This window comes from Callorhinus ursinus, unplaced genomic scaffold (assembly GCF_003265705.2).
Source record: "Callorhinus ursinus isolate GAN/ISIS: 27379988/994484 unplaced genomic scaffold, GSC_fseal_2.0 scaffold72, whole genome shotgun sequence".
NCBI lineage: Eukaryota > Metazoa > Chordata > Mammalia > Carnivora > Otariidae > Callorhinus > Callorhinus ursinus.
Window position 1 is genome coordinate 4889298 of NW_027397134.1, and position 27430 is coordinate 4916727.

A 27430-nucleotide genomic window follows, 5' to 3' on the forward strand; every position below is an offset into this window, starting at 1 on the left:
CACCTCTCCAAGCCTCAATCTTTGTATCCGGTCCCTGCAGGGAAGCCTTGTCCCCAGGAGAACAGATGTCACCTTCCTTGGGAAGCTCTTTCCTACCCCTACCTCTGTCCTGCTCCATGCAAAGCTGAGCTGCGAGCCGCAGCTAAAGGTCACCCCAGCTCCCTGCACTCAGGCTGGGCACTGAGCACATCCCACTGTCAGAACTAGTGTATCACTTCTCTTCCCCACCAGCCTGGGCTCTGGCAAGGGCCAAGACAGCTGTCCTGCTCACCACTGTCTTCCCCAGCACCAGCACGGGGCCTGCTATGGACAGAGTAGGTGGAAGAGAATACTAGTCAGGAACAGGGGTCCGACCTGGGTCCAAACCCCAGCTCTGGCTTTGTCTAAGCTATGTGACTCCAGGCAAGGGCCTTCTCCTCCTGTGCCTCTGTGTGTTAAGTGGCGGCAGCAGTAGAACGGAACCCTGGCTAGCTTGGGGAGGGGGCTGCAGTGGGCTAATGTGTGGCAAGTACTTAGCAATAGTACCTGAAACCTAATAGGTCCTCAAGAAATGTTAGCAGACTGACTCACAAGAGAACTAACAGAATTCCTAGTTCCTTCCCAAGGCTTTTCATACTAGCCACTTCCCTCCCCCACAGCCTTCCACTCTGGGGGCTTGCTCTTAGAGCACAGTGGGAGGGATGCCCCAGCTCCCACCCCCTTGCCCTGCTTTGGAGGAAGCCGGGGATCTGGGTCTGTGCTGGGCATCCTGCCATTGTGGATTCAGAACAAAGCCCCTGCCTTGTCTCAGCCCCAGCTGCGAGGGGGCCCCTCCCAACCTCCCCAGGGGGCCCTTGGATTGTCATTCCAGGGGCAAGAGCAAACAAGGGCTCTTCTTGCTTTCTGCTCTGTTCCCAAATCAGCTCAGGGATGCCAGAAACTCTACCATCGCACTGCCCCTGCTCACTTGCCAGTACTTCCTGGAAAGAACACACTATACAATATAGAGCCATGGGAGAGGCTTTGAGCAGGCAAGAGCCTGTTCAACACACATTTCTTGAGAGTGTCCCTTTAGTTTGGTCTGGATCCTATGTGGAGGGGAAATGGAAGAGGAAATCGACAGGAGGTAGAGAGATCAGGGAAGAGGTATTGTGGCCCAGAGGACAGTGGGGACAGTGTCGTTGGCACAGCACAGAGTACCATCAGATGTATAGATTTGGGGTAACAAATTATCCCCAAACATTATGGCTTAAAGCAACACACATGAATTATCTGACAGTTTCTGTGGATCAGGTATTTGGGAGTGGCTTAGTGGAATAGTTCTGGATGTTGCCCAGGGCTGTGGGTCATATGAAGGCTTGACTGGGGCGGGAGGGTCCACTTCCAAGACCAGTCATCCACATGGCTGTTGGCAGGAGGCCTCGCTTCCTTGCCATGTGGGCCTCTCCACAGGGCATCCTGAGTGTCCTTATGACATGGTAGTTGGCTTCTCTCAAAATGAGTGATAAAGAGAGCAAAAAGCCACAATATCCTTTGTGACCCAATTTCAAAAGTCACACTCATTTCTCTAATATCTTCATTTATTATTTAACTCTAATACTGTCATTTCTCTGATATCTTAGGTCAACCCTATCCAGTATGGGCCCTCCCACCTTGACTACCCTAAGGACATGAATACCAAGAAGAGGGGATCTTTGAGGTCAGCTCAGGCTGGCTACCACATCAGTGAGTGTTTGTTGAGTGAGAGATTGAGGGGGACACAGCTTGGGGCCACGGGGAATGAGTCCGGGAGTCTCCTGCTCCAGGTGGGATTTTGTTGGCTGCACCTGTGTGTCCTCCCGGATACAGTACTATAGGATCCTGCCCATAGTGGGCACTTGGGAAATGTTTGCTCAGTGAGGGCTGGAGGCTGCTTTCTTTGCTCCCTACTCACAGACAGGAGAAGGGCTGGGCTCCTTGGTCTGGTATTTGAAGCCCTGGATGCTTTGCTATCTCCAAGCCCACTCCCAGTGATTCTTCCAGCTAGATGAGGCCACCCCCACTCCCTGTGCCTGATGGAACCTCCCAGTATCTAGGCATCCTTCTGCCCACTCATCATATGCCCCTCCCTCCTTCTCTAAGCACTGCCAGCATCCCAGCTGGGTAGATTCTGGTGCAGCAGGGCATTGCTCTTTGTACGTAAATTTTCTCTGGTGTAAGAACCCTGTCTGTGCATCTTATGCTGGAGCCCAATATCAAACAAGCCAAAGCTGAGGCACCTTAGCTGAATGAGGAAACCCCTCACCCCTGAGACACCTCTGCCAAATTTCCCATGAACCCTGTTTGAAAGCCACAAATCTAGTTCAATCCTTGTCATACATATGAGGTAACTGAAGCCCAAAGAGAAGGAAGAACCAAGATGATTAACTTCATCTGTTCAGGCTGCCATAACAAGATGCCACAGGCTGGGTGGCTTATAAACAACAGAAATTTATTTCTCACAGTTCCGGAGGCTGGATGTCTGAGGTCTGGGTGCCAGCATGGTTGGGTGCGGGGCCTCTTCTGCGTCACTTTTTTGTAGCTTTACACGGCAGATGGGGCAACTAGCTCTCTGGGGCCTCTTTTATAAGGACATGAATCCCATTCATGATGGGTACACTCTCATGACCTCATGACCTCTCAAAGCCCCTACCTCCTAATACCATCATCTTGGGCATTAGGTTTCCAACATATGAATTTCAAATATTCAGACCATAGCAAAAATCTGATGCAAAGGGGGGAACAGCAGGGTTAGGGCTTTATCTGCGAATTTTGGGGATTCTGCCATTTCCTGCTCCGAACTCTGCTCTAGAGAACAGAGCCAGGGTGTGAAGTTATGGAGGTATGTAGGGTCTGGCCCAGGTTCACAGGGAGTGTCTGCCACAGAAGTTGCCAGCCGGGTGTCTCCCAGCTCAGGCAGCAAAACATTTTTTTTGTCTTCAGGGGAAAAGCATTACAAATGTTTTGTCACGGGGGAGTCTAGAAACATTTGTGGCAAGAGGCTTTTACAGATGTTGAAAGCTTTCTGCTTTGGGGTGTCTCCTGGCACCTCTGAGAGGTGGGCAGGATGGTGATTTACTCTGGGTCCTCTGAGAAGCAGACACCAAGATGGAAAGAAAAGTGCAAGGGTTTTATGAGGGCAAACATCTGTGAGAGAAAATGGGAAGGGAGCTGGGAAGGCTGGGAGACCTGTCAGACCATGATGTAAGACTCTGAGTGGAGGAGAGAGGGGAGCAAGGTTGGGTGGACACGTTCCTGACCATGCTGTGGTCTAAGGAAGGTTCAGCATGGCCATCAGAGCTCTTGAGGCAAAGAAGGCAAACAGAAGAGCCCCACGTCTCCCAGAAATGGGTCTGCCTTAGTATCCCTGCTGTGCTCAGGAACTGGCTAGAAGGAGTCTGAGGGAAGTCTAGCCTCAGTATAAACACGGTGATAGATTTCACACTGCCTTTGGTCAGTTTTACTTTCTGTAATTGGAGGTGTCTGGGACACACCCTTAGGGTCACCACAGATGCCATTGTGACTCCCATTTTATGGAGTCGGCAGAATTCCAGAAAAATTCCAGGGTCTGCCTGAAGTAACAAGGCAGGATGAAAATCTACCTTTTGACTCTCTTTCAGGCTTCTTAAGTGATACAGATCCTAAATCCAGAGGTGAAGGTGGATGGATTCTTAGGGCATTTGGATGTAACATCCCAGGATATAGGTAAACAGGGTTGTGTGCTTCAGGGTCAAGAGCTACCTGTCCTTGGGGTCTGTAATGAGATCACCCTTTTAACAGAGGTTGTTCAGGGAAATCCCCAGGGCCACTAGCGTGTCACTATTTCTCTGACAGGGCATTATGAACTTCACAGAAACTTCTTAAACCAAATTTAATTTTTTCATTCATCATAAAGAAAGAAATTCTAGACTTTTAAAGTGGGTAAGTTAAAGGTTCATAAAATCACAGAGACCTGGAATCCCTGCTCCAAGCCAGGATGTTGGGCTGTGAGGATCATTTCATTCTTTCCTATTACAGGATATGGTAAAGCTCCAATATGACCTACTTTGCCTAGGTTGTTTGAGTAAAGGGCTACCGAGTCTGAAGGAACAGAGTGAACTGTTTGGGAAAAGGGGACCCTCTCAAGAGCCCTCAATCTCCACCCCTTCCACTTAGGATATGAAATCTTGATCCTACCACAACCAATTCAGAAAATTAAAAAGAATAGTTTTAAAGAGGAGGATCCAAAATTAGATTTCCACTATGAAAAAAATGCATGAAAGGAAATATACCACTATACCAAAATATTGACTTGGTTATCAAAATAGTCTTGTAGATGGACCATATTTGTTTTCCTTTTTCCACAAGTGGACATATATCTTTAAAAATAAATTTCTTGGGGTTCCAGTTCTGAGTAAGATAGAGTAAGCATCATCTGTCCTTCCCCCAAATGCAACTAAAAACGCTGGACCGAATGGAGCAGCTCTCTGAGGGCTCAGAAAACGAAATGGTAGCAGGTGGTTTGGGGAAGGGAATCAGAACTTGAAGTATAAACAATCTGGCGGTAAGCTTCCTGTTTTGTTTTTTTGTTCCTGTATCTCTTGGCCTGGTCTCAAAGGCAGTGTGGCTCCTGGAACTGTGCACTGGGCATGGAAAAAAAAACCCCAAGAAGCTCTGTCTTCCTGGTCTGAGGAGTAGAAAGGAGGGTCCCTTAAGGACAAAGTAAGGGAAACCTTTTTTTTTTCTTTTTCCCTTTTCTCTTCTTTTGCCCTGCCCCCAGGCAAACCTCATGCTCAAGTTAAAACTCAGGGCAGCAGCAAAGTTGATGGCAATGGCAGCTGGGAAATCACCTAAAATTCTGAGGGGAATCCTCTCAGACTAAAAGAACTGTGGCCTGAAAAGAATGTATGGAGGGAGGGAGTGCGGGGCAGGGGAAGGAATTCCCAATGCCTTTTCTCTCTTCATCCTGTCACTTGGCTCCAGAGCAGACCCAGTTGCAGAATGTGTGCAGCAGAGCAGGGAGACCAAAGGCCCTGATCTCCAGCTGGAGGACCTGGGAATGGGTGGCCTTCAACACTCGAAAATGTGGGGGAGATCACAGAGAGGAAGGAGCTGGAGACATGGATCCCATAAAGTTGCATATGAACTGCTAGGCTCCATGCATGGATCTGACTCTAAATAGTACTCCAATGACTTTCAGAACTAAACTAGGTAGACCACCCAGATTTCTGACTGACCCCTGGGTGGCACAGACTTAGGACAGATCTAAAGTGTATTGCCAACGTTTTGAAAATTGAACTGACGTTGGAACTATGGCCCTTTTAGAGACTTTTTTTTTTGTTGAAGATTTTATTTATTTATTCATGAGAGACAGATTGAGAGTGAGAGGCAGAGGCAGAGGGAGAAGCAGGCTCCCCGCAGAGCAGGGAGCCCGGTTTGGGACTCGATCCGATCCCAGGACCCCAGGATTACGACCAGAGCCGAAGGCAGAAACTTAACCGACTGAGCCACCCAGGTGCCAGGAACCATGGCCCTTTCAAAACACAAAATTCAGCTGTGTAGCTTCTATTTAATTATTAAATTTTTTTAATTTTTAAAGATTTTATTTATTTGAGAGCAAGCGTGAGAGAGCACAAGCAAGGGGAGTGGCAGAGGGAGAAGGAGAAGCAGCTCCCTGGCTGAGCAGGGTGCCTGATGTGGGGCTTGATCCCAGGACCTGGGATCATGACCTGAACCGAAGGCAGACACTTAACTGACTGAGCCACCCAGGTGCCCCAACTGTGTAGATTTTAAAGATCTTACTGGCTTTATTCAAAGCTTCATGAATCTAGCAGCATCCAATCCAGCAGAAACAAAGGCGCTCTAAGGAGCTGTACAAAATGAAAGACTTTTATAGGCAGATGGGATTAGGTATAAGGAAGTTATTTTAGGCAAAAAAGTGGGTAGGATATTGCAAGGTTATTTTTCTTTAGGGGATGGCAAGGATCTATCAGGCAGATTATCTAACTAGTCCTGTCAGGCAACTCTTTTTTTTTTTTTTTTTTTTAAAAATTTTTTTTTTTTTTTTTTGAGAGAAAGAGAAAAAGAGAGAGTGAGCACAAGGGGGCGGTAGGAAGGGGAGGGCAGAGGGAGAAGCAGACTCCCTGCTAAGCACGGCGCCCAGTGTGGGGCTCAATCCCAGGACCCTGGGATCATGACCTGAACTGAAGGCAGACACTTAACTGACTGAGCCACCCAGGCGCCCTGATCAGGCAACTCCTGACCAACTGGTTTAAGATTCCATTTCTGGTAGGGCCAAAACTGTAATTAATTTAAGTCTCAGTTTGGTGGCATGAGGCTTAGCATAAATGACTCCATTTTGTGCTCGTAGTCTTGTTTTGACCAGTCCACAGGAGGCAGATCAGAACTGAACCTCACTGGGTCAACTGCCTCCTAAAACAAAAATTCATCATTTTCCATAGGATTTAACCAAGACCTAGAGTCTTATAACATAATATTCAATATGTTCAGGATACAATCCAAAATTACTCTACATACAAAGAACCAAGAAAGTCTGAACACTGAGATGACCTGGATGGAATTAATTGGAAAAAGACTTTACAAATGAAAAGACAAAAAGAATTAGAAGAAAAATAGAAGATACAGAAAATAACCAAATAGAACATTTAAAACTAAGAAATTATAGTCATCAAAATTTGAAAATATCCTGGATGACCTTAATAGCAGAATGGAGATGGATAGAGGGAACTCTGTGAACTTGAGATAGATCAATAGAAATTAACTGTGATAGGCAGAATGCCCATCCCTTCCAAAGATGTCCCTGCCCTATTTCCTGGAAACAGTGAATGTTACTCTATATGACAAAAGGGACTTTGCAGATCTAATTGAGGTTATGGACTTTATTTTTTTTTTTTTAAGATTTTATTTATTTGACAGAGAGAGACACAGCGAGAGAGGGAACACAAGCAGGGGGAGTGGCAGAGGGAGAAGTAGGCTTCCCGTGGAGCAGGGAGCCTGACGCGGGGCTCCAGGGCTCGATCCCCGGACCCTGGGATTATGACCTGAGCCAAAGGCAGACGCCCAACGATTGAGCAACCCAGGTGCCCCTGAGGTTATGGATTTTAAAATCAGGATTATTCGGATTATTAGGCAGCCCTAATCTAATCACACGAATCCTTAAAAGCAGAGAATTTTCTCGGCTGGATTCAGAGAGATGCAATAGAAGGAAAAGTCAGAGGTATTCAAAGCGTGAGAGGGACTCAACCCCCTGGATAGCATTTGAAGGAATGTGGGCAGCTTCTAAGAGAAAAGACCAGCCTTCAGCTGATAGTAAGGAAATGGGGTCCTTTGTCCTATAACTACAAGGAACTGAATTCAATCAACAACCTCAATAAGCTTGGAAGTAGAATCCTCCCCAGAGCCTCCAGTAAAAAAAAAAAAGCATGTGATTTCAGCCTTATGAAACATTTGATTTTGGCCAGTGAGAACCTAAGCAAAAGATTCAGTCAAGCCCAACCAGACTTCTGCCCTACAGAAATTGTGAAATATTAATAGGTATTGTTTTTAGCCACTGAGTTTATAGTAATTTGTTATAGCAGCAAAAGAAAACTAATACATTATCCATTGAATATCAGAGGGAAGTGGTTAAGATATTAATTCTAAATAGATTCTGAAAAGTTAAGTATGTAAAATATATTCTCTAGTGTAACCTCTAAAAAAACTATATAAAATTAAAATGGAATACTTTAAAAAATTCAATAATCCAAAAGAAGGCAGGAAAAGGGAAACAAATGGAAAACAGAGGACAAACAGAAAACAAAATGGTAGACCTAAATCCAAATATTGATAATTTTGCTCTAAACACACTATTTAAAAAACAGATTAGATATGTAAAAAAAAAGCCCCAACTATATGGTGTCTACAAGAAACCCATTTTCTTTTTTTTTTTAAGATTTTATTTATTTATTTATTTATTTATTTATTTATTTGAGAGAGAGAAAGAGACAGTGAGAGAGCACACAAGCAGGGTGGAGTGGCAGAGGAAGAAGGAGAAGCAGGCTCAGCAGGGAGCCTGATGTGGGGCTCGATCCCAGGATCCTGGGATCATGACCTGGGCCAAAGACAGACACTTAACTCACTGAACCACCCAGGGGCCCCAAGAAACCCATTTCAATCTAACAATATAGTAGGTTCAAAGTAAAAGGATATAAAAAGATATATCATGCAAATACTACTTAAAACAAAGCTGGAGTGGCTATAGTCATATCAGACAAAGTAGATTTCAAAAAATTAAGAAGGGTAAAGAGACATTGCATACTGAAAAAAAGGCCAATTTATCATAAAGACATAACAATCCTAAATATGTATGTACCTAACAACAAAGCTTCAACATACATGTAACAAAAATTAATAGAATTGAAAGGAGGTGTAGGCAAATCCACAATTTTAGTTAAATACTTCCAACACTCTTCTCTTTGGGACGCCTGGGTAGCTCAGTAGGTTAAGCGTCTGCCTTCAGCTCAGGTTGTGATCCCAGGGTCCTGGGATCGAGTCCCATGTTAGGTTCCTTGCTCAGGAGGGAGCCTGCATCTCCCTCTGCCTGCCACTCCCCCTGCTTGTGCTCTCTCTCTCTCTCTGGAAAAAAAAAAAAATCCAACACTCTTCTCTTAGTAATCAACAGAAAAAGTAAACAGAAAATCAGGGCGAGTATAAAAGAACTGGAGTCACCATCAATCATCATCAATAAGCTGACATTTATTGACCATTCTATCCAAAATAATGTTTTTTTCCTTAAGTGCACATGAAACATTCACCAAGATAAACCACATATTACATGGTAAAGGAAACATTAACAAATTTAAAAGAAATAAAATCATACAACTTATGTCCTCTGATCATGATGGAATTAAATAGAAACCAATAACAGAGAAATGGTGGTTTTATTTGGTTGGTGGTTTAATTTACAATACTTAGAAATTAAGCTACACACTTCTAAATAATATATGGGTAAAGGAGAACATTTCAAGAGAAATTAGAAAATATTTTGAAGTGAACAAAAATGAAAATGCAGCATATCAAAATTGGTGGGATGCAGGTCTGAAATCAATAATCTAAGTTTCTACCTTGTGAAATTAGAAAAGAGAACAAGGTAAATTTCAAACAAGCAGAATAGGAATCAATGAAGTATGAAAGGGAAGAACAATAGAGAAAATAATAAACAAGGGAGGTAGTTGTTTAAAAAGATTTTAAAAATTGATAAACCTCCAGCTAGACTAACAAAGAAATAAAGAGAGAAGACAAATTATCAGCATGAGGAATGAAAAGGTGATATCTCTGTGGACCCTGCAGATAATAAAGATAATAAGGAATACTACAAATAACTCTATGTGCATAAACTTGACAACTTGGATGAAATGGAGCTATTCTTGAAAAATCACAAACTACCAAAACTCACCCAAGATGAAATAGATAACTTGAATAGTCCTTTAACTATTAAAAGAATTGAATTCATTGTTAAATCCTTCTGAAAAAGAAATCTCCAGGTCCTGATGGTTTCACTGGTGAATTCTACCGAACATTTAAAGAAGAAATAACACCAATTCACACATCTCTTTCAGTAAATAGAAGGGGAGAAATACTACTCTTCCTTAACTTAATAAAGGGCTTCCTTAACTACAAAAAGCCTATAGCTAACATCATAATTAATGGTAAAAGACTGAACACTTTCTAAGATCAGGAATAAAGCAAGAATGTCTATTTTCATCCCTCATATTCATCATCATACAGGAAGTCACAGCCAGTGAAATAAAATAATAAATCAAAGACATTCAGATTGGAAAGGAAGAAATACAACTATTTTTATTTGCACATGACAAGATTGTCTATATGTAGATTGCCAAGGAATCTACAAAAATGCTCTTAGCAAGGTCACAGGATACAAAGTCAACACACAAAAATCAATTGTATTTCTATATAGTACCAACAATGCACAATTGGAAACCAACATTAAAAAAATTTTTTTTCACAATGCTCTCCCTCAGATGAAATACTTAGGTATAAATACAGTAAAATATGTAAGATTTGTATGCTGAAAACCACAAAACACTGATGAAAGACATCAAAGACCTAACTCAATGGGGAGACATACTATATTCATGGATTGGAAGATTCAACAGAATAGGGCGCCTGGGTGGCTCAGTTGGTTAAGCGACTGCCTTCAGCTAAGGTCATGATTCTGGAGTCCCGGGATCGAGTCCCACATCAGGCTCCCTGCTCAGCAGGGAGTCTGCTTCTCCCTCTGACCCTCTTCCCTCTCGTGCTCTCTGTCTCTCATTCTCTCTCTCTCAAATAAATAAATAAAATCTTAAAAAAAAAAAAAGATTCAACAGAATAAAGATGGCAATTCTTCCCCAAATTGGCCAAAAGATTTAATACACTCTGAATTGAAATCCCAGTAGGAGTTTGTTGATACAGACAAGTTGGTTCTAAAATTTATATGAAAGGCAAAGAAAGTAGAATAACCCAAACTATTTTTTTTAAAAGAAAATTGGAGGACTCACTATCTGACTTTAAAACGTACCTGAAAGCTATGGTAATCAAGATAGTGTAGTATTGGTGAAGAGAAAGACTCATATATCACACAGAATAAAGAGTCCAAAACAGACCTACACAAAGGAGCAAAGACAGCTCAATAAAGGACAGTCTTCAACAAATGTAGTTGAAACCGTTAGACATCTATATGAAAAAATATGAACCTCAAACTAATCCTCATACTTTATACCAAAGGATCATAAAAATAAGTTAAAAATTTAGACCCTCAAACTTTAACATTGAAGAAAATCTTTGTGATCTGGGGTTAGGCAAAGAGTTCTTAGACATGACACCAAAACAGCAGTCCATAAGAGGAAAAACTGGCAAGTAGCACTTCATCAAAATTAAAAACTTTGCTTTGTAAAAGATACTTCTAAGAGAAATAAAAAGACAAGCTAGACTGGGAAAAATATTTACAAATCCTTATCTGACAAAGGACTTGTATCCAGAATATATAAAGTATTCTCGACACTCAAGAGTGAGAAAACAGCCCAATTTTAAAATGGGCAAAAGAGTTGAATAGACATTTCACCAAAGAGGGTATGCAGAAGGCAATGAAACACACAAAAAGATGCTCAACATCATTAACCATTAGGAAAATGCAAATTAAAACCACAATGAGCTAATACCCCACACCTATCAGAATGGCTAAAATAAAAAATATTGGCAGTACCAAATACTAGTGAGAAAGGGGATCTCTCATAGTGGAATGCAAAACAGTATAGCCACTCTGGAAGTCTGGTAGTTTTTTTATAAAGTTAAACATAACCTTTACCATATAACTGACCAATCCCACTTTCTAGGTATACACCCTAGATAAATGAAAACTTATGTTCACATAAAAACCTATATACAAATGTTTGTAGCAGTTTTATTCAAAATTGCCCCAAACTGGAAACAACCCAAATATCCTTCAATGGGTGAATATTAAAACAAACTGTGGTCATCCATACAATGGAACACTACTTAGCTATAAAAAAGTAACACATAATGAATCTCAAAGACATACTGAAAGAAGCCAGTCTCCAGAGGTTACATCCTCTATGATGCTATGTATGTGACATTCTGGAAAAGGCAAATCTAAGGAACAGTGAACAGATTGGTATGTGCCAGAGGCTAGGGTGGGGCCAAGGTCTGAATACAAAGGGGTGGCATAAGAGAATTTTGTGGGTGATGGAACTGCTCTGTGTCCTGATTGCAGAGGTAGTTACACAAATGTGTTAAAACATAACTGTACATACAAAAAAAGTTAATTTTGTGGTATGTTAATTCAGAATTTTTAAAAATGAAGATAAAATATGTCCCAATCAATTTCACTTTAAGAAGATTATGAAAGAAATTTTCCATTTGGGTTTCTTCCAGAAAGGCTGCTTTGTGGGGGCTCTGCTACACCAGCCCTGGTGTTTGTGGGTCTGTTTATTCGTCTGTAAAACGAGAAGTCAGTCTAAAGCAGGGCTTTTCCTTCTCCCCTGCACCCTAAAATTACACCCCTGGGCATGCCCTTTATGGAAATGGGGGTTGGGTAGTTTGGAGGGAGAAGGCATTTGGCTTCCACTGGGCTCTGGACTCACAGAGCAGTTGTGCTTTTGTCTGTCTCATATATTGTTCTTTTGAAAACCTCTGGATTAGAACAGCTGGTCTTGAGTCAGATCCTCAGGCCCCTGGGGGTTTGAACAATCCTGGATTTCAGGGCCTATCAGTGAGGCCCACTCATTTGTCCCTGCGGACCCCAGTGGTTAGCATTGGCGTTAATGGTCAGCAATCTAAACAAGGCCTTTTTGGGGGAAGCTGGAAGTGTGCTCCTTGCTTTAGGACCCCCAGTCACACGTGGATTCAACACAATGGAAACTCTGAAAAGGCTACAAAGTCTAGGCCTCTTCTAAGGTAGGGTCTGAAAGGCCTCAAACCACTTTTTTCCCCACAGGATGACATTTTGGAAGAGCACTTTGTAAACAGTGAAGGGCTATGCACAGATGGGGGAAATGTCATCATGAGGATGACCACGCTGACCCAGACCAGCAGGGCCAAAGCATCATTCAGGACGAAAGTTGCTACCATAAGCACCTATCACGTGCCAGGTGCCGTGTTAAGGGATCGTTGACTCGCCATGACAATGCTGTGAGGAAAGGGCTGTCATTGCTTGGACAGATGAGAAAGCCGAGGTGCCAAGAGGTCCCGATCACATGGGGGCGGAGGTGACAAGGCTAGGTTCCGGCCTATAGCTCCGGCCTTTCAAATTGAGACCTGTGAGAGGAACCTCTGAAGCCTGATATCAGGCCTGTTCTCCACATGTGCCCCTAAGAAGGAAACTCATGCCACCTTTCGTCAAAGGCTGGCGGGGGGCTGCCAAGGGTTCTTTGAGACCTTGCCATTTACAAAGGCACTCAAAATCGAAAATATCTTTAAAAAATTTTATGCTGTGGAATGCTTTCTTTGAAAATGATGTCATGTGTAAATCAAATCCAGAAAACCAGAGATGGGCCCCCGTGGGTTGAAGGTGGAAGCAGGGTTGGCCTGGGACCCCAGGACTCCTGGGGTACCACCTGAAGGCCACTTACCTAGTGGGTCAGCGCACTTACTGTGAACAGCACGGGAAGTGCCATGATGCTTAAGGCTCTGGCTTCAGGTTTGAAAGAATTGAGTGGAATTGTGGCTGACTCATTCCTAGGTTAGTCGGTCTGGGGGAGGGCAGCAGGATTGCAGGCTTGCCAAAGGCTTTAGGTGCCAGTCCACTTGACCTGGGCACTGGCCTCACTCTCCCCACTGGCCAGCAGCCATGACCTGTCACTTAGAAGGGTAGGAAATTTCTCTGCACCATTGTACAGTTAGTGAATTTAATCTTTGAAGGTACGGATAATAAGGTTAAAAGCTACAGCACCTTTCCTTTTTTTCTGGCCCTTATAAAAGGCATCATCCGTTTTTTCTGTATCAGCAAAAGTGGAACGTTTTAAGTTCAGATCTTGGTGGGGGGTCAACAGCAGATCTACACCTCTGACCTGGGTGCAGAGGTGTGGGGGGTGCTGGCAGGCTCACAGTGGAATCATCAAATGGACCTCCTTCTCGTAGATGTCAGGGATCACTCCCATAGGGGAGCTGACCATGTGCACGGTGTTCTTGCCAAACAGCTGGAATTCATAGTGGATGAGCTGCTCCCAAAAGCCATTGTTGGGTCGGATGATGGGCCGGCATGACTTGGTCCACGTGTGGGCGTCCAGCAGGGACATGGCATGGTACTTCATGAGGTAGGCCAGGCAGAGGGCAGCTGAGCGGCTCACGCCAGCAGCGCAGTGCAGCAGCGTGCGGCCCTGCTTCATCTCTACACTGTGGATGTGGTCAGCAATGGGGTCAAAGAAGTCACAGAGACGCGAGATGGGTGTGTCGGCCACAGGCACCTGTACATACTGGATGTCCTCGTATAAGGTATTTACCACTTCCACTGACACGTTGATGACCGTGGTGATCTGGTTGCTGGAGAGCATGAGCTTGTTGTTGGCGGCCACCCCATTGCTGACATACAGGCTGTTGGTGATCTGTGAGAGGCCACTGACCGAGGGCTGCCGGAACTGAACCGGAAACGTACACCGGGGTGCTGTCATTAGGCCAGTGGGTCAGCGGCCAGTGAGGCACAAGGACTACATCTTTCTGTTGGGCTGTGCCATGGAAAACTGCAAGGAGGGAGAGAATGCTTAGAGAGCAGGAGCCCAGCTGGGCCAGAGAGCCAACCCCAGGGGATTTCTGGGAAGTGGAGGGGTGGGTCTATAACAGGATCCCCAAGGCGGTCCTCTGACCATCACAGCAGAACTACCCAGAGAACTTATCTCCAACTCTGGAAGTCAAGGCCTCCCTTGGGAGGCTCCACATCTCTAGCTGGGCAGGCTGACTTGTGTCCATCAGCTGCGCCCTGGCCTCTCTGTCTAGGTTCACACAGCCACTTGCCCAGTCTTGCTTCTGTTCTGACTTTCTGCTCAAATCATGAGACTCTGAAGCAGTGACATGAAGAGTCACTGGTGGTATAAGAGAGAGAAGGGTCTCAGCTTCCCCCCTCCAAGAATCCCTCTGAAGAGACAGGATGTACCCCTGTGAAAGTGACATCAATTACAGAGTCCTACATCATGAGCCAAGCTCCTGCAACTGGCCTCTAAGAAGGGCACCTAGGGAAGAAGGCGGCTGGAAGCTTCCTGGAGGCCAGCATGAGGGGCACTACCGCAGCTCCCAGAGAAGCAGAGGGGCCTCAGGTAGACAAGCTATACCAGCATGATGCTGTGCGCAGCAGGGTTGTGGCATGCACCCCAGTGAGGGGCACGCCCCTGCTTTGTCCTAAGAAATCCCAGGCCCTTCACTCTCCCAGTCTTGCACAAAGCTGCAAAAATAGCACATTTTCACATGTTCCACTGAAACAGGAGTATTCGGATTTAGAGCACACTTCTCAAGGCCAAATTGGCAGTTGTCATCAGGCAGAGACAAATGAGGAGCAGAGTTCTGTTCCCCTGCTTAATATATTTCACTGGCTGCCCACTGTCAGGATGAGATGGAGCCCCTTAGCTTGACTGTCAAGGCCATTTGTAGTCTGGCTCCTGCCCATCTCTAGCCTCTTTTGCTCCATCCTGAAAGGCCTTGGCTAGGCTGAGCCATTGCAGTGCCATGGCTGCTCTGGTCCTCCCTGGATACCTGGTCCTCCCTGCACTCCCCTCCATGGATACCTGGTCCTCCCTGGCCCAGGGCCTTTGCCTTTGCTGTTCTCTTGGCCCAGAACCCTCTTTCCCTACAAGCCCATCAGATCCTGATCTGTTCCATTCAACAGAGGACTTGGGATCTTAGCTAAGGGTCACTTCCTGAGGGAAACCCCTTGGAACCATACCCTTCCCCCAGGTTTAATCAAGTCCCTGCTCCAGGCTTTCTAAGCTCCATGTGCTCTTCTTCCTACCACTTCCTAAAGATGTGGTTTTGTCTTGATTTGTCTGTGGTTCTACTGGAATTCACTGTAACTATCTTTACTCCTACTGTATCACCAATGCTAAGTTCTCTGTCCATATAAGTAAATGCTTGATAAATATTTGCTGAATGAGGAATGGCTCCAACAGCCACAATTCTGTCATCTCAGAGATCTTCTGGAAAGGATGAGTTTTCTGGCCTTGTTTGTATAGAATTTGGGGGAAGAGCTTGGTGGAGGTGAGGGTGGTTCCTAAGTTGCTGGAGAGGAAGGACAAAGGCTACATAGGAAATCCTACCCCCAGCCAATGCCCCAGAGTCAAATGCATCAGGCTCACCCCAGGAAGGCCAGATGGGGCTGTCTGTTCTAAAGGTCATGTGGGGGCAGAGAAAAAGCTCTCCAAAACTCAGTTGAAAGCCTAAATGCTAAGGGATGTTCCATCACCCAAAGTGATGGATCCTTATCACCCGAAAACCCAGAGAAAAGTGGACTGAGGGTCTCCAAAATTAGTGCCCAGTGGGCAACAGGAAACTGCTATTCATCACAGTGGACAATGAGTGTGCAGAGAAGATTTCTCTTGATGGTGAGGGTAGGGATGGGAGGAGAGACTTTTTAATGCTAGTCAAGAGATATTTATCAGGCTGCTGGGGGTATTGAAATGTACATGACAGTCATGGCCCCTTCTCTCACAGAGCTCAAAGTCTAGTGGGAGAGACAGACATTAAATAGGCAATTATAGGCACAACAGAGCTGGAAAATAGGGATAACAGTGCCTGTCTTATAAGGATCTTCTGAGGATGAAATGAGGTAACCCCAGGTAAAGTGTTTAACACGGGGCCTGACACAGAGTAAGCCCTCTATAAATGGTAACTATTCTTGCTGCTGTTAGGGACGGTGAAATGTAGGGCTTTATGGGAGTGAAGAATAAAGGGGTTTATTTCAGGCTCGGGGCGAGGGAGTTGCAAAGATCGCCTCAAGAAATGACATAAAGAGGGGCGCCTGGGTGGCTCAGTTGGTTGAGCGACTGCCTTCGGCTCGGGTCATGATCCCGGAGTCCCGGGATCGAGTCCCGCATCGGGCTCCCTGCTTGGCGGGGAGTCTGCTTCTCCCTCTGACACTCTTCCCTCTCGTGCTCTCTATCTCTCATTCTCTCTCTCTCAAATAAATAAATAAAAAATCTTTAAAAAAAAAAAAAAAAGAAATGACATAAAGATTTGAAGAACATTTTGCGTGAGGGGGAGCGTGGTGGTGATCGGTTTCACCATTTTACGGCCTACAAAGCCTTAGGTTTCCTTCATCTGGTTCGATCTTCAAGCCAACATAATAGGTGTCTGTAGTTAATATCTCCATTTTACACACGTAAAAGTGAAGTAGAGAGGAGAAAAGGACCTGTCTAGGATCACGAAGCAAGGTCCGAAAGCTGGTCTTTCTGGTCTCATCACGTGTGGGAAAAGTCGGCAAACACCGGGGGCATTCATTAATACTGGTTTATAAGCGTGGGACGAAGTCCATGGCTTGACAAGAGCAAAGAGCCACTTTCAGGAGTGAGCCTCCTAGGTTTTCTGGGGAGTTGACGTTGGAATGGGCTCCCTCGCCTCCTGGATGTTAAGAACCCCCACAGTCTTACCTCTCTCCCATGGGCGGGAGGGCAGGTTCGTTCAGGAAGCAACCGCGCCCGAAGCCTCGGGTGAGGGTCTCGGGGAGAGAGAAGATCGGTCACCATCCGGGAGCCACAATCCCCCGCTGCCCCGCGCTCTGGTTTCCATAGCAATGGTCCCTCCTCGCGGTGAGGAATCCGCAGCGCCGGGTCTTCGGAGAAACCCCAGCCTCGTCTCGGTTCCCTGGAGCTGCCCCGCCCGGCCTTACTCGGTTACCCGCCCCGCGATCACGCGGGGGCCACATGAGTCCTAGCGGAGAGGTAGTGTCAGCTCAGCGCGCGGCAGCCCGCTCCATCTCGCCCGGCTCGTCTCCACGGCAACGCGGCGGGCTGCACCACGGCGGCCGCCGAGGGACAATCCTGCCGCGCGTCCTCAGCCTCCCAGACTCCGCGCTTACGTCCCGCCCCAAGGTCCCACCTTCCGTCACGCGTCTCCCGGGCAACGCGCCTTGCTCTGCGCGCCGCGTCGGCGCAGGGATTCACTCGGCCTCCGCGCCCTCGCCCTCCTCAGTCTCACCCTGCCGAGTCGTTGTGGAGCATGGTAGACTCGGCTGCCCAGCAGTCCAGGCCCTCGGTCAAATGGGACCTGGGCTCGCCATCGGTTTTTTCGGCCTCCCAGGCGACTACCAGTTCCGACACCAACTGGACCTGGGCCTCCCCGCACGTTAGATTCAGCCGCCAACCCGAAATCCACGTAGGGACCCACCCGCAGATCAGCTTCCTGCGGCCGCGGACCGCGCAGCCCCTGGTGCTTTTCAGGTGCAGCCCGGATGCCTAGGGCTATTCTCAGACCCCCGCTCCCCCAGCGTCCCTTGGCACCTCGGCCATGGCTCCCCCAGAGCCCCGAGCCTGTCAGAGCCTGGCACTCTCTTAAACCCCAAGAGAGCCTGGATTTCTCACAGATGCGAGCCCCACCCGGCCCCTTCCCAGGCCAGCACCTCGCACCCCCAGGAGCTCGGGAGTCCAAACGCCCTCAGCCTGGACTCCCAGGAGAAGCTGGAATTCCCATCTTCCACCTGCATGTCTTCGGAATCTCCCCGGCTCTTTAGTCTCCCAGGCTTGACATCGTATAGCTCCGGGGTCCCCAGCGCCTTTGGGCCAGCCTTCAACTTCCTTAGAGCCTAGCGAGGCCCAGGTGCCTTCCGGCCTGACACCTCTCTCCTCAGCCTCTACGTTCCCCGGTAGTCCTGGGAAAGCCCCTCAGCTCAGCCCGAGTCGCACAGATCCCAACTTCCCCTCCCTCCCTTCCATTCCACAGCCCTGGCAGCATCCTCTAGGCTCCCACAAAGGCCTTGCGTTGGAAAACAATTTGGTTTAAAATGACCGTTTATGACTTGAAAGGGGATATTTACAGGCTCTGTTCCCCCCACCTTTTTAAACTTTTCCAGATAGTATTGGTAAATATGGTGCACCACTGAGTAGGCGAAGAGCGTTTTATGTGTCTTTAAATATTTTACGGGTTTTTGTTTTGTTTTGTTTTTTAACAGGGTATGGGAGACGTTTTTATGTGAGCATCTCCTTTTTTATATGTCAGCCTTTTTATTTTCATGCCTTTGTTGTCAGAAAAATGTAAATGAGAGACTGGGAACATTTGTTTATACTAGTCTATAAATGTAAAAACATTCATAAAACCATAGTTCCAGATTGGCTGAAAATGAATTAGAAATTTCTTTTTAGTCCTTCAAAATGCTTTAACCTTTAAATATTGTCTTTTTTGTCCTATCAAAGTAGTGTACCCTTATAGGAAGATCAGACAAGACAAGCAAGCAAAATGAATGGCCACAGACAATCACTCTTAACATTTTGGTATATATTCTTCCAGATCCATTCACATATAAGTACTACACCATGGTGATTCAACTTTGGGGGGAAAAATTTATCACAAGAAATTTCACTATTGTGTTACCTACTCCCCCCACCCTCCCACCTAATACACTACGGATATCTGTTTTATTCATGACTGCATAGTATTTTATTGTATGGCCTAATTAGAATTTATTCCATTGCTTCTCTATTGTACACTTAATTTACAAATTTTAGGAAGAAAATATGAACAATTATTTTGAAATGGGCAAAAACATTTAGAGGTACATATTTGCAAAACCACTTCATGGTGTAAGTAAATTATCAAAAAGCAAAAGCCTGGCGTTATGCATTCTTGACCAATTCTTCATTTTGGCCAAATTTTTATCTCTAGTTTCACCTGGAACACCTGGCTCCAGTCCATAACCCCCCCAACCCCTCTCATCCCATCTTCGTCCTCTCATCTTAGGAAGTCTCCTCAAATCTTTTTCCACCACAAACTTCCCTCACTTTTCTAGACTTTTTCCAAACCCTCTTCCCTTAGAAGTCCCCTGTTAACCAGCCTAACCTCCATTCCTCTTTTTCCCTGCTTCTTCTGATCCCTCCCCCTGCCAATCTTTCTTAGACCTAGGCTCTGGAGCAAGTGCCCCCCACTTCACCCGCCTCAAATTCATTCCTCTGAACCCTACCCTACAACTTTTGCTCTTCTCTAAGACCCCCACCTCCCAGCTTATCCTATTTTTTCACCTTAAGATGGTTGCTTATGAGGACAGTTTTGAGTCCTGTTCACACTTCGGGCCTTTCCACATCTTTCTCAGGATGACTTTTCCTCTCAGCATCCAGAAAATACCTGTTTAGTGCACATTTTCTGCAAGAGGAAGCCTAGGCCTACTCCCTTGCTCCTCCGAAAATTGTGGCAGCTGTGCCTCCTCCTAAGAATCCTGGGAAGCCTCAGTCACTCCCCTAGGACCCCATCAAATCAGTCCCTGTCCTAGCCTTGGCCCCAGCCATCTCACCCTGTGCCACTTTTCCCTCCCACTTCCAGCTTAATGAATTCCAGTGAAGCAGTGGCAAAAAAATTTTTACCCAAGAGCAACTTATCCCGGGTGATTATTCGTGACAATCTCAGTGCACAACGGATCTACGAGATGGAGGTAAAGTCATTAAAAGCTTTTGCATTAGAGGGTGTTAGTGGCTTGACCCGTGTTCACTTCACCCTCACCAATAGCCTGGGTGGGGGGTGGGGGGGGAATCACAGATTTTAGAGGTGATCAAGGTGCTCTAAAGCAAGTCTCATTTTACAGAGGAGGCAACTGAGATTCGAGGTTACTGGTTTGCCCCAGATGTCATAGCTATTGCTGGGCCGAGGGAGCCAGGGAGAAGGTTTCCGTATTTTTTGGCTCTTGTGGCATTTTCCCCCCTCCAATCATGTTATTTCTCTAGAGGATCCATGAATGGATTCCTAATATCTCCTGTAGGAATAGGAGATAGTAGGAATCTATCTATCTAGGAATCTACTATTTCCTGTAGAAAGAAATCTTGGGTCTTGGAGTTTGAAATGGCATCAATACTCTTTGGTCTGTTTTTTCCTTTACCTGGAGGAGCACTGAGGCCCCTCCCCTTTCTGCTTATGGACAAGTAGAGTTGGACCTGCTTCCCCAAAATCCATAGAAGAAGGGGAAGGAAAACAGTGTTGTCACCACACAGACTCAATTTAATTCATTATGTGCATCATTAGGGGCTGCTTGGGATAGGCACTGTGTTGGGCACTAGGAAGACCCTGGTGAACACAATGGACTGTGATAATGTACTCATTTCTTCAAGTGGAGCAGAAATCCCAGAGTTGAATTGCTGTCCCCTTCTTTTTTTTTTCTTTTAAGATTTTATTTATTTATTTGACAGAGAGAGACACAGCGAGAGCAGGAACACAAGCAGGGGGAGTGGGAGAGGGAGAAGTAGGCTTCCTGCCGAGTGGGGAGCCCGATGCGGGACTTGATCCCAGAACCCTGGGATCATGACCTGAGCCGAAGGCTGGCGCTTAACGACTGAGCCACCCCAGGCGCCCGAACTGCTGTCTCCTTCTTGACTCTGTTGACTTCCCTCCACGTTCCAGGGCCAAATCTAGATGGGCCTATGAGATTCTGACATTAAAAAGAGTAGGAGAGGCTCAAGAGATGGAGCTAAATCCTCTTAAAGGCCAAAGAGACCAAAAGAAGAGCAGGGGTCTGGGTGTTTCTCTCTCTGCTAAACTTCAGCGGCACAGTGTAGTGGAAAGAGGGTGGACTTGGCAATGGACAAGCCAGCTTTTTGTGACCTCAGGGGATGACATTTCCTCCAGGACTCCCTTTTTTCATTTGTAAAATAGGATCTATTAGGATCCTCTCAGTAGCTGGTGACTCAAACTAAACTTGAACTAGTACAAGTAAAATAGAACAAAATGTTTACATAATCAAGGATGGGTAGGGCAGGGTCACCAATGTTTGGGATGAGAGGAGTCCGGGACTCCAGTACCATTGGATGTGTCTTCCACTTTACTTTTTCATCTCTTTTCTGTGTCTTTGTGCATGTTGGCATAATCATCAGGCTGGCTGTCCCTGGTGAGCATGGCCAGGGAAAGCCTGGCCCGTAGCCTAGAAAGGAAATGGAGTGCTTCCACTGTTGCTCACATTAGACAAATCCTGGGGAAACTCCAGTTGGCCCAGGGTGTGTCACTGGCCCATCCTTGCCGCAGTCAGTGTGACCAGGTGGTGTGGGCTGTTTTGACTGGCCCAGGATGGGTTGGGGGTCAATTTCTATCACCAGCGGAGGGAGGGGATGTTCTATCTCTGGCAAGTGGGGTGAGGATCCGTGAGATGCTGTAACTGGAGACTCTCCTGAGGTGCTTTATATGTATCAGAGGGCTGTGCCACCCTCCAGGCATCCAGAAGTTCTCCTTTTAAAGCTGTATTGAGCCCTTATGTGCTTTAGGTATTGAACATCCATTATGTATTATGTATTATTAATAGTTCAGGAAATTGAGGCTCAGAGAGATGGAGTAACTTCACTAAGGTCATCCAGTGCATCATTGTAGAGTTGCAGACCTGGGTCTGACTGGCATCTTCCCTTCAGGATGAAGACTGTCTTCTCCTTATTTGTAGACCTGGTGACTTGCTAAGGGCCCAGCTTATAGGAGCTCAGTGGATGTAAGGCCTGAGTGGCAGCATGGCAGTGTTTCTATCTCCGCCCCCACCCCCCAGCCCCTTCCCCCAAAGTGCTCATGTGAGGAGAAGAGGCAGCTTTGGCTAGCCACTGGTTTCTCAGGACCTTGACAAGAATAGCTAAGACCTTGTGTCTTGGGAATCATCTGAGCACACTCTGAGAACACACCCACTCTCCCTCTTCATCCCTTGTTCCCAAGATCCACTTAGGTTCTTGGTTCATCCCTGTTCCCTTTGTACAATGATCATGGCAACACTGGCCTTAAATGGAGCTCTCCTTTGCCTATGTTGTGCTGGGTTTTGAGACACTGTCAGGGCTTAGAATCCCCAGGAGGGTTTGCAAAAATGGTCAGCTCCCAGGATCACCCCCCCACTTGGTTCTGTTTTCACATGCCCAACACTTCCCCATCCTCCAAAACCCAATCCCAATTTATAAGTCAACCCTCCATGAGGCTTTTCTTGGTATCTCCCTCTTTGAGCTCTGTACTTCTTTGTAGGGATGTGTCACTCTGCCTCACTTAGAAACATTTGGGCATGTGCCCCAGCTTCCTGACAATGCTGTAGTTGCTCTGAAGACCTGCGGCTGATTTTTGTTAGTGTCCACTTCACAGCTAGCTCATTGGAATAAGCAAATGAGTGAGTAAGATAAAGGATGTGCCTTTCTAGACACATCAGTCTTGTTGGGGACAGGACAGAAATGATACGCTAGACAAAATAAGTAGAGGTCATTGTGATGTAGAGGATGTCAGAGACAATATGTGGGAAGTACTAAGTGAGTACTAGGGACAGGGTGATAGGATTTATGGAAGGGGAGGAACTGGATGCGCGTTTTCTCCACCCTCCCCACCACACACCTCCTTCTGACCAGTTTTCCAATAGAGATGTTGAGGTCCAAATCAGGCTTCTGGGCTGCAGACTGTCAGAGGTACCATAGGGGTTATGTGGCTCAATGCCCACATTTTACAAATAGGGAGACTGAGGCTTACTATGAGTCAATCTATTTAGGGACTATTGAGTCCAGCTGGCTCATTTTCCACCCTACCCCCCACCCCCTGCACCGCGCCATCAGCAGCACTGATGTCTCACTTTCTGTGAAGTAGCTCCTTCATCCTAACATCAGCTCTGTTTTTTTTCTTTTTTTGTTTTTTTAAGATAAGAGCCTCAGACAGGACCAAGAGAAAGATAAGCCACTTATACGACCATCTGAAGAAAAAGTTCATGACAGACCAGCTCAGGAAGCTGGGGTGCTGGAGACGGGAATCCATGAACATCCAGCAGTACCTGGATAGCATCCGCGTGTACAAGGTCTACTTCAAACTCCAGCGTAACAGGAAAAGCCAGCCACCCTAGTCAAGGCGGAATAATCTGCCCCTGGGCCATGATGACACTAGGCTACAGGCGGAAGAGAGGCAGAAGCTAGCCAGCCTACACCATCGTAGAACAACAATAAACTGAGACCAGCGGACAGTGGAGCACAAAAGCCCTCAGCAATTATAGTATTCCTGGCCCTGCCCCACCCTCCCATCTGTTCTGGTGAAGGTGATCCTGACGGACCCATAGCTGCCTGATTGGGAGGAGGCTGAATCAAGCTGGCTTATGGTTAAGGCCAAGATCCACCTTTGGTACCCACCTGTCTGAAGTGAAATGCCAGGCCCAGTGTCCTGGGACAGTGAGTGGTACCTTAGATGGGAAGGATTTAGTAGTGCCACTGTCTAGTGGTGAGGGGGTCAAGGTGAGGCATGGGACAGACCTAGGTGAAGCGCTATATCTGCCACCCATCAGCTGTGTGAGTTTGTAACCTCTCTGAACCTCTGGTTCCTTATCCGAAAGAATGGGGTGGTAGTGAGGGAACCTGCCTCCAACAACTGGTGTGAGGATGTGGAATGCTTGGCCCAGGGCCCATCATTGCCGATGGCTCTTATCATGATGGCTCCCTGGCGGCTTCTGGCCTTGCCAGTCTCCAGTCCCTGGCCTCACCTGCTATCCTGACTACACCCTGACAGTCCCCACATCGTACCTTTACATGCACAGGCCCCTCATCCAGAATACCCCTTCAGCCCCCCGCAGGGTTCTCTCTTCATCCTTCAAAGCTTATCTCAATGCCATTTTCTACAAAACTTTTCTGACCTCTTTCTGCTTCCTGCCTGCCCTTCCCCTCCACCCCCTTTGTCACATGGGTTTCCTCTACCCTCTGAGCTTGGATTACCCAGGGTGGCTTAATTCTGCCTTGTGTGGTAGCTATTTGGGCATTTGTCCTAACCCCTGATTAGATGATACAGTCTTTGAGAGCAGGGACCAAGGATCCTCCAACATCCAGTCCAGGCCTCTCCCATGACACTTCCCCCCCACCTGGCCCCAGTAGAAAAGGCCACTCCTTCCTGTGCCCACACCTCTGTCTGCACTGAGCATGTGGTTGGCCATTTCTTGTTTGCTCACTGTCTCCCTGACCAGACTGTAAACGTCTTAATGGCGGAGATGCTAACTTACTCATCTGTAGCCACAATGCCTAGTAAATGCCTAGTTGTCACTCAGTGTTTTCTAAGTGACTACTCCTCTTTGTATTGTAGCTTTAGCACAGTGCACAGAGCAAGGGCCTAGTATATATGTTTTTTAAGTTAACCAAGGCCCCTCATTTTATAGATGAGGAAACCGAGGCCCAGAGAGGTGACTTGATTTGCGTAGGGTCCTGCAGCAAGTTAATGGCAGAGAACTAGAAGCAGGTTTCCTGTCTGCCATGGGGTGGTCATTCTGCATCACAGCACCTGCTGGATAATGGATAAGGACATCAGTCCTCTCAGTGGCTTTGGGAAGACTTCCCCAGGAAGTCCTCCTTACTCGTGCTCATCCTCACGTTCATCACGCCCCTCTCCAGGCTTGGTGCCTGGCCGCAGGCCTTCTTCTGAATGGAATATCCCGGAGCCTGATCAGGTTCATGGTGTTTTTCTTTTCTTCCTTTATGGTCTTCCCTTGAGAACTGGAGCATGCTACTTTTCAGTGGGGATGAAAACGGACTTTTTTCCAAGCTCTTGTCTGTTTTCTTGGCTGATCACAACTGTTTAGAATAATTGATTTTACATATTTAGAGTTTATCACACAAGCAATATGACCACGTCTGCCAAAAGCCTCTTAGATCAACCTCTGCTAGCACTTTGGTGTCTTTCCTTTGTTTCCTTTCAACAAATATTTTTCCTTGGCCATCAGCCAGTGTGCCTGGAAAGGGGAAAGGCTTTGGGGATCTTGGAGTCTTCAGAGGGCCCACAGAGCAGCCCCAGCCCCTCTTTCTCTAAACTGTCCCCAGGGTCTCCGTACCTCCAGGATCTCGCTTAATGCAGCCTCCCTGAGCCTGACTCCAGTCTAGCCTCCAGCCACATGCACCCTCCTGGATGGCTGGCCTTGGCTGAGGGTCTTTGCATCCTCATGCTGTAGCCCAAAGGACTGCAGGATTCCCTGGGAGTGAGATGTTGACCTAATGAGTCAATTTTATAAGTCACCAACTCACCTCTAATTCTGTGGACTCAGTCTTCCCATTTTTGCTTTAAAAACCAGGGGATGTTGCATTTAAGCAGGGGACAAGCAGTGATGGAATTCTGGAGAAGCCGCTTAATTGTTGGGAAGGAAAAAGAAGATTAAAGGGAAGAAAAATTAGCAAGGGAAGAATGGAGGGGTGTTGGTTGGGAAGATATTGTTCAAGAAATAGAATCTTGAAGCTAAGGAGAGGTTTATAGAGTCTTTAGTTCAGTGGCCACACATACACATGTGCTCATGTGCACAACTCTCAGTTCAGATGAAATCTCCCCTGGAAGCCCATTCCAGTAGTCAAGACTATCGCCATATTAACATTTATTTAGCACTCCTGTGGCGGGCACAAGGCTCAGCTCTTTTCAAACATGATTCATTGAATCCTCCCAACAATAAAGTAAGTAATTTTATTAGCCCCCTTTTATAGGTGAGAAATCGAGGCTCAGAGAGTAAGAATTCCACCTAAGCTTGGGCAGCTAGTAAGTGACAAAGGCCACCCTATGCCTGTCTCACTCTGGAGACCATCTCCTAACCACCATGTGTTAAGTTCCCCATCTTTATTACTCTAGTTGGAAGTGGAGGGCCTGGGACCTAGAGCCTTCTGGAGTGTGATTTCACAGATGGTGTTGCAAGGGCCGCAGCTATAATGTCAGCTGGGCTAAAACCCAAGTCTCTCTTCAACCAGGTGGCTAAGAAGACCTTGCAGTGATCCTGGGTTGGATATAAGCTATTGAGGGAGAGTTAGGCTGGGTTAGGGAGATCTAGATGAGATGGATGAAGTAGGGCACAGGAGTCCCTCCTACTGCCCAATGGCTGTGAAAAGATGTTCCCAGTGTCACCCTCAGGGAATCTCCGTGGAATATCCTTTGTGTCTGAAGAACTATGCTGAGGGCAGGGGACAGATGAATGATACTCTTTTTAAAAGAATTTTAAATTCAATTAATTAACATATAATGTATTATTCGTTTCAGAGATAGAGGTCAGTGATTCATCAGTCTTATATAACACCCAGTGCTCATTACATCACGTGCCCTCCTTAATGTCTATCACCCAATTGCCCCATCCTCCCACCCTCCTCCTCTCCAGCAACCCTCAGTTGTTTCCTATGATTAAGAGTCTCTGGTGGTTTTTCTCCCTCTCTGATATCATCTGGTTTTATTTTTTCCTCTCTTCCCCTATGATCCTCTGTTTTGCTTCTTAAATGCCACATATGAGTGAGATCATGTGGTAATTTTCGTTCTCTGATTGACTTATTTTACTTAGCACAATATCCTCTAGTTCCATCTACATAGTTGCAAATGGCAAGATTTCATATATATTTTTCTGATGGCTGAGTAGTTTCCATTGTGTATATATACCACATCTTCTTTATCCATTAGATGAATGATACTCTCTTTTAAAGGGATCAAGTCTGCTTGAGCGTACCTTTAATTCTTGCTGAAAATACATTTCATTCCCTCCTTCTCTATCACCACATGCTTTAGAGTACTTGGAAAAACCTCCCAGGTTAGAAAACTTGCTGGGGGCACAGTTGTTTTCCTGCCCTCTCCAGAATTTTTCCACGACCTGGAACAAAAGGAGGGAAGTTCTATTTACCGAGCCCCTATTATATGCAAGGCATTTCCTATCTTACCTCATTCAGTCCTTACAACACTTGTCAGGTATTATGCCCATCTTACAGGTGAGAAAACCAAGGCACAGAGAGGCTAAGGAACTTGCTCAGAGTCAGTAGGTTTGAGGCAGACTGTGAGATGCATA

The 27430-nt window shown here is 46.2% G+C and overlaps 2 protein-coding genes across 2 annotated transcripts; one reads left to right on the forward strand and one right to left on the reverse strand.

Moving 5' to 3' along the window:
- Positions 1 to 8709: 8709 nt before the first annotated feature.
- DUSP18 (dual specificity phosphatase 18) lies at positions 8710 to 17520 on the reverse strand. Its single transcript, XM_025858200.2, has 2 exons — positions 17124 to 17520; positions 8710 to 14231 (listed from the first exon to the last, which is right to left on the reverse strand). The coding sequence occupies exon 2, from the start codon at positions 14160 to 14162 to the stop codon at positions 13596 to 13598; it is 567 nt and encodes a 188-aa protein (XP_025713985.1). The 5' UTR covers positions 14163 to 14231; positions 17124 to 17520; the 3' UTR covers positions 8710 to 13595.
- A 99-nt stretch (positions 17521 to 17619) lies between these two features.
- CUNH5orf52 (chromosome unknown C5orf52 homolog) lies at positions 17620 to 26053 on the forward strand. The gene is made up of 3 exons (XM_025858248.2): positions 17620 to 17912; positions 20002 to 20110; positions 23306 to 26053. The coding sequence occupies exons 1-3, from the start codon at positions 17692 to 17694 to the stop codon at positions 23501 to 23503; spliced, it is 528 nt and encodes a 175-aa protein (XP_025714033.1). The 5' UTR covers positions 17620 to 17691; the 3' UTR covers positions 23504 to 26053.
- Positions 26054 to 27430: the final 1377 nt, after the last annotated feature.

What these genes read in the sequence shown, in the direction of transcription:
- CUNH5orf52 (XM_025858248.2), top strand. Translation starts at nt 17,692, where the DNA reads ATGGTAGACTCGGCTGCCCAGCAGTCCAGGCCCTCGGTCAAATGGGAC. An exon ending in CAGCCCCTGGTGCTTTTCAG is followed by an intron (nt 17,913 to 20,001) that starts GTGCAGCCCGGA and finishes TCCCACTTCCAG; the next exon opens with CTTAATGAATTCCAGTGAAG. An exon ending in AACGGATCTACGAGATGGAG is followed by an intron (nt 20,111 to 23,305) that starts GTAAAGTCATTA and finishes TGTTTTTTTAAG; the next exon opens with ATAAGAGCCTCAGACAGGAC.
- DUSP18 (XM_025858200.2), bottom strand. Translation starts at nt 14,162, where the DNA reads ATGACAGCACCCCGGTGTACGTTTCCGGTTCAGTTCCGGCAGCCCTCG.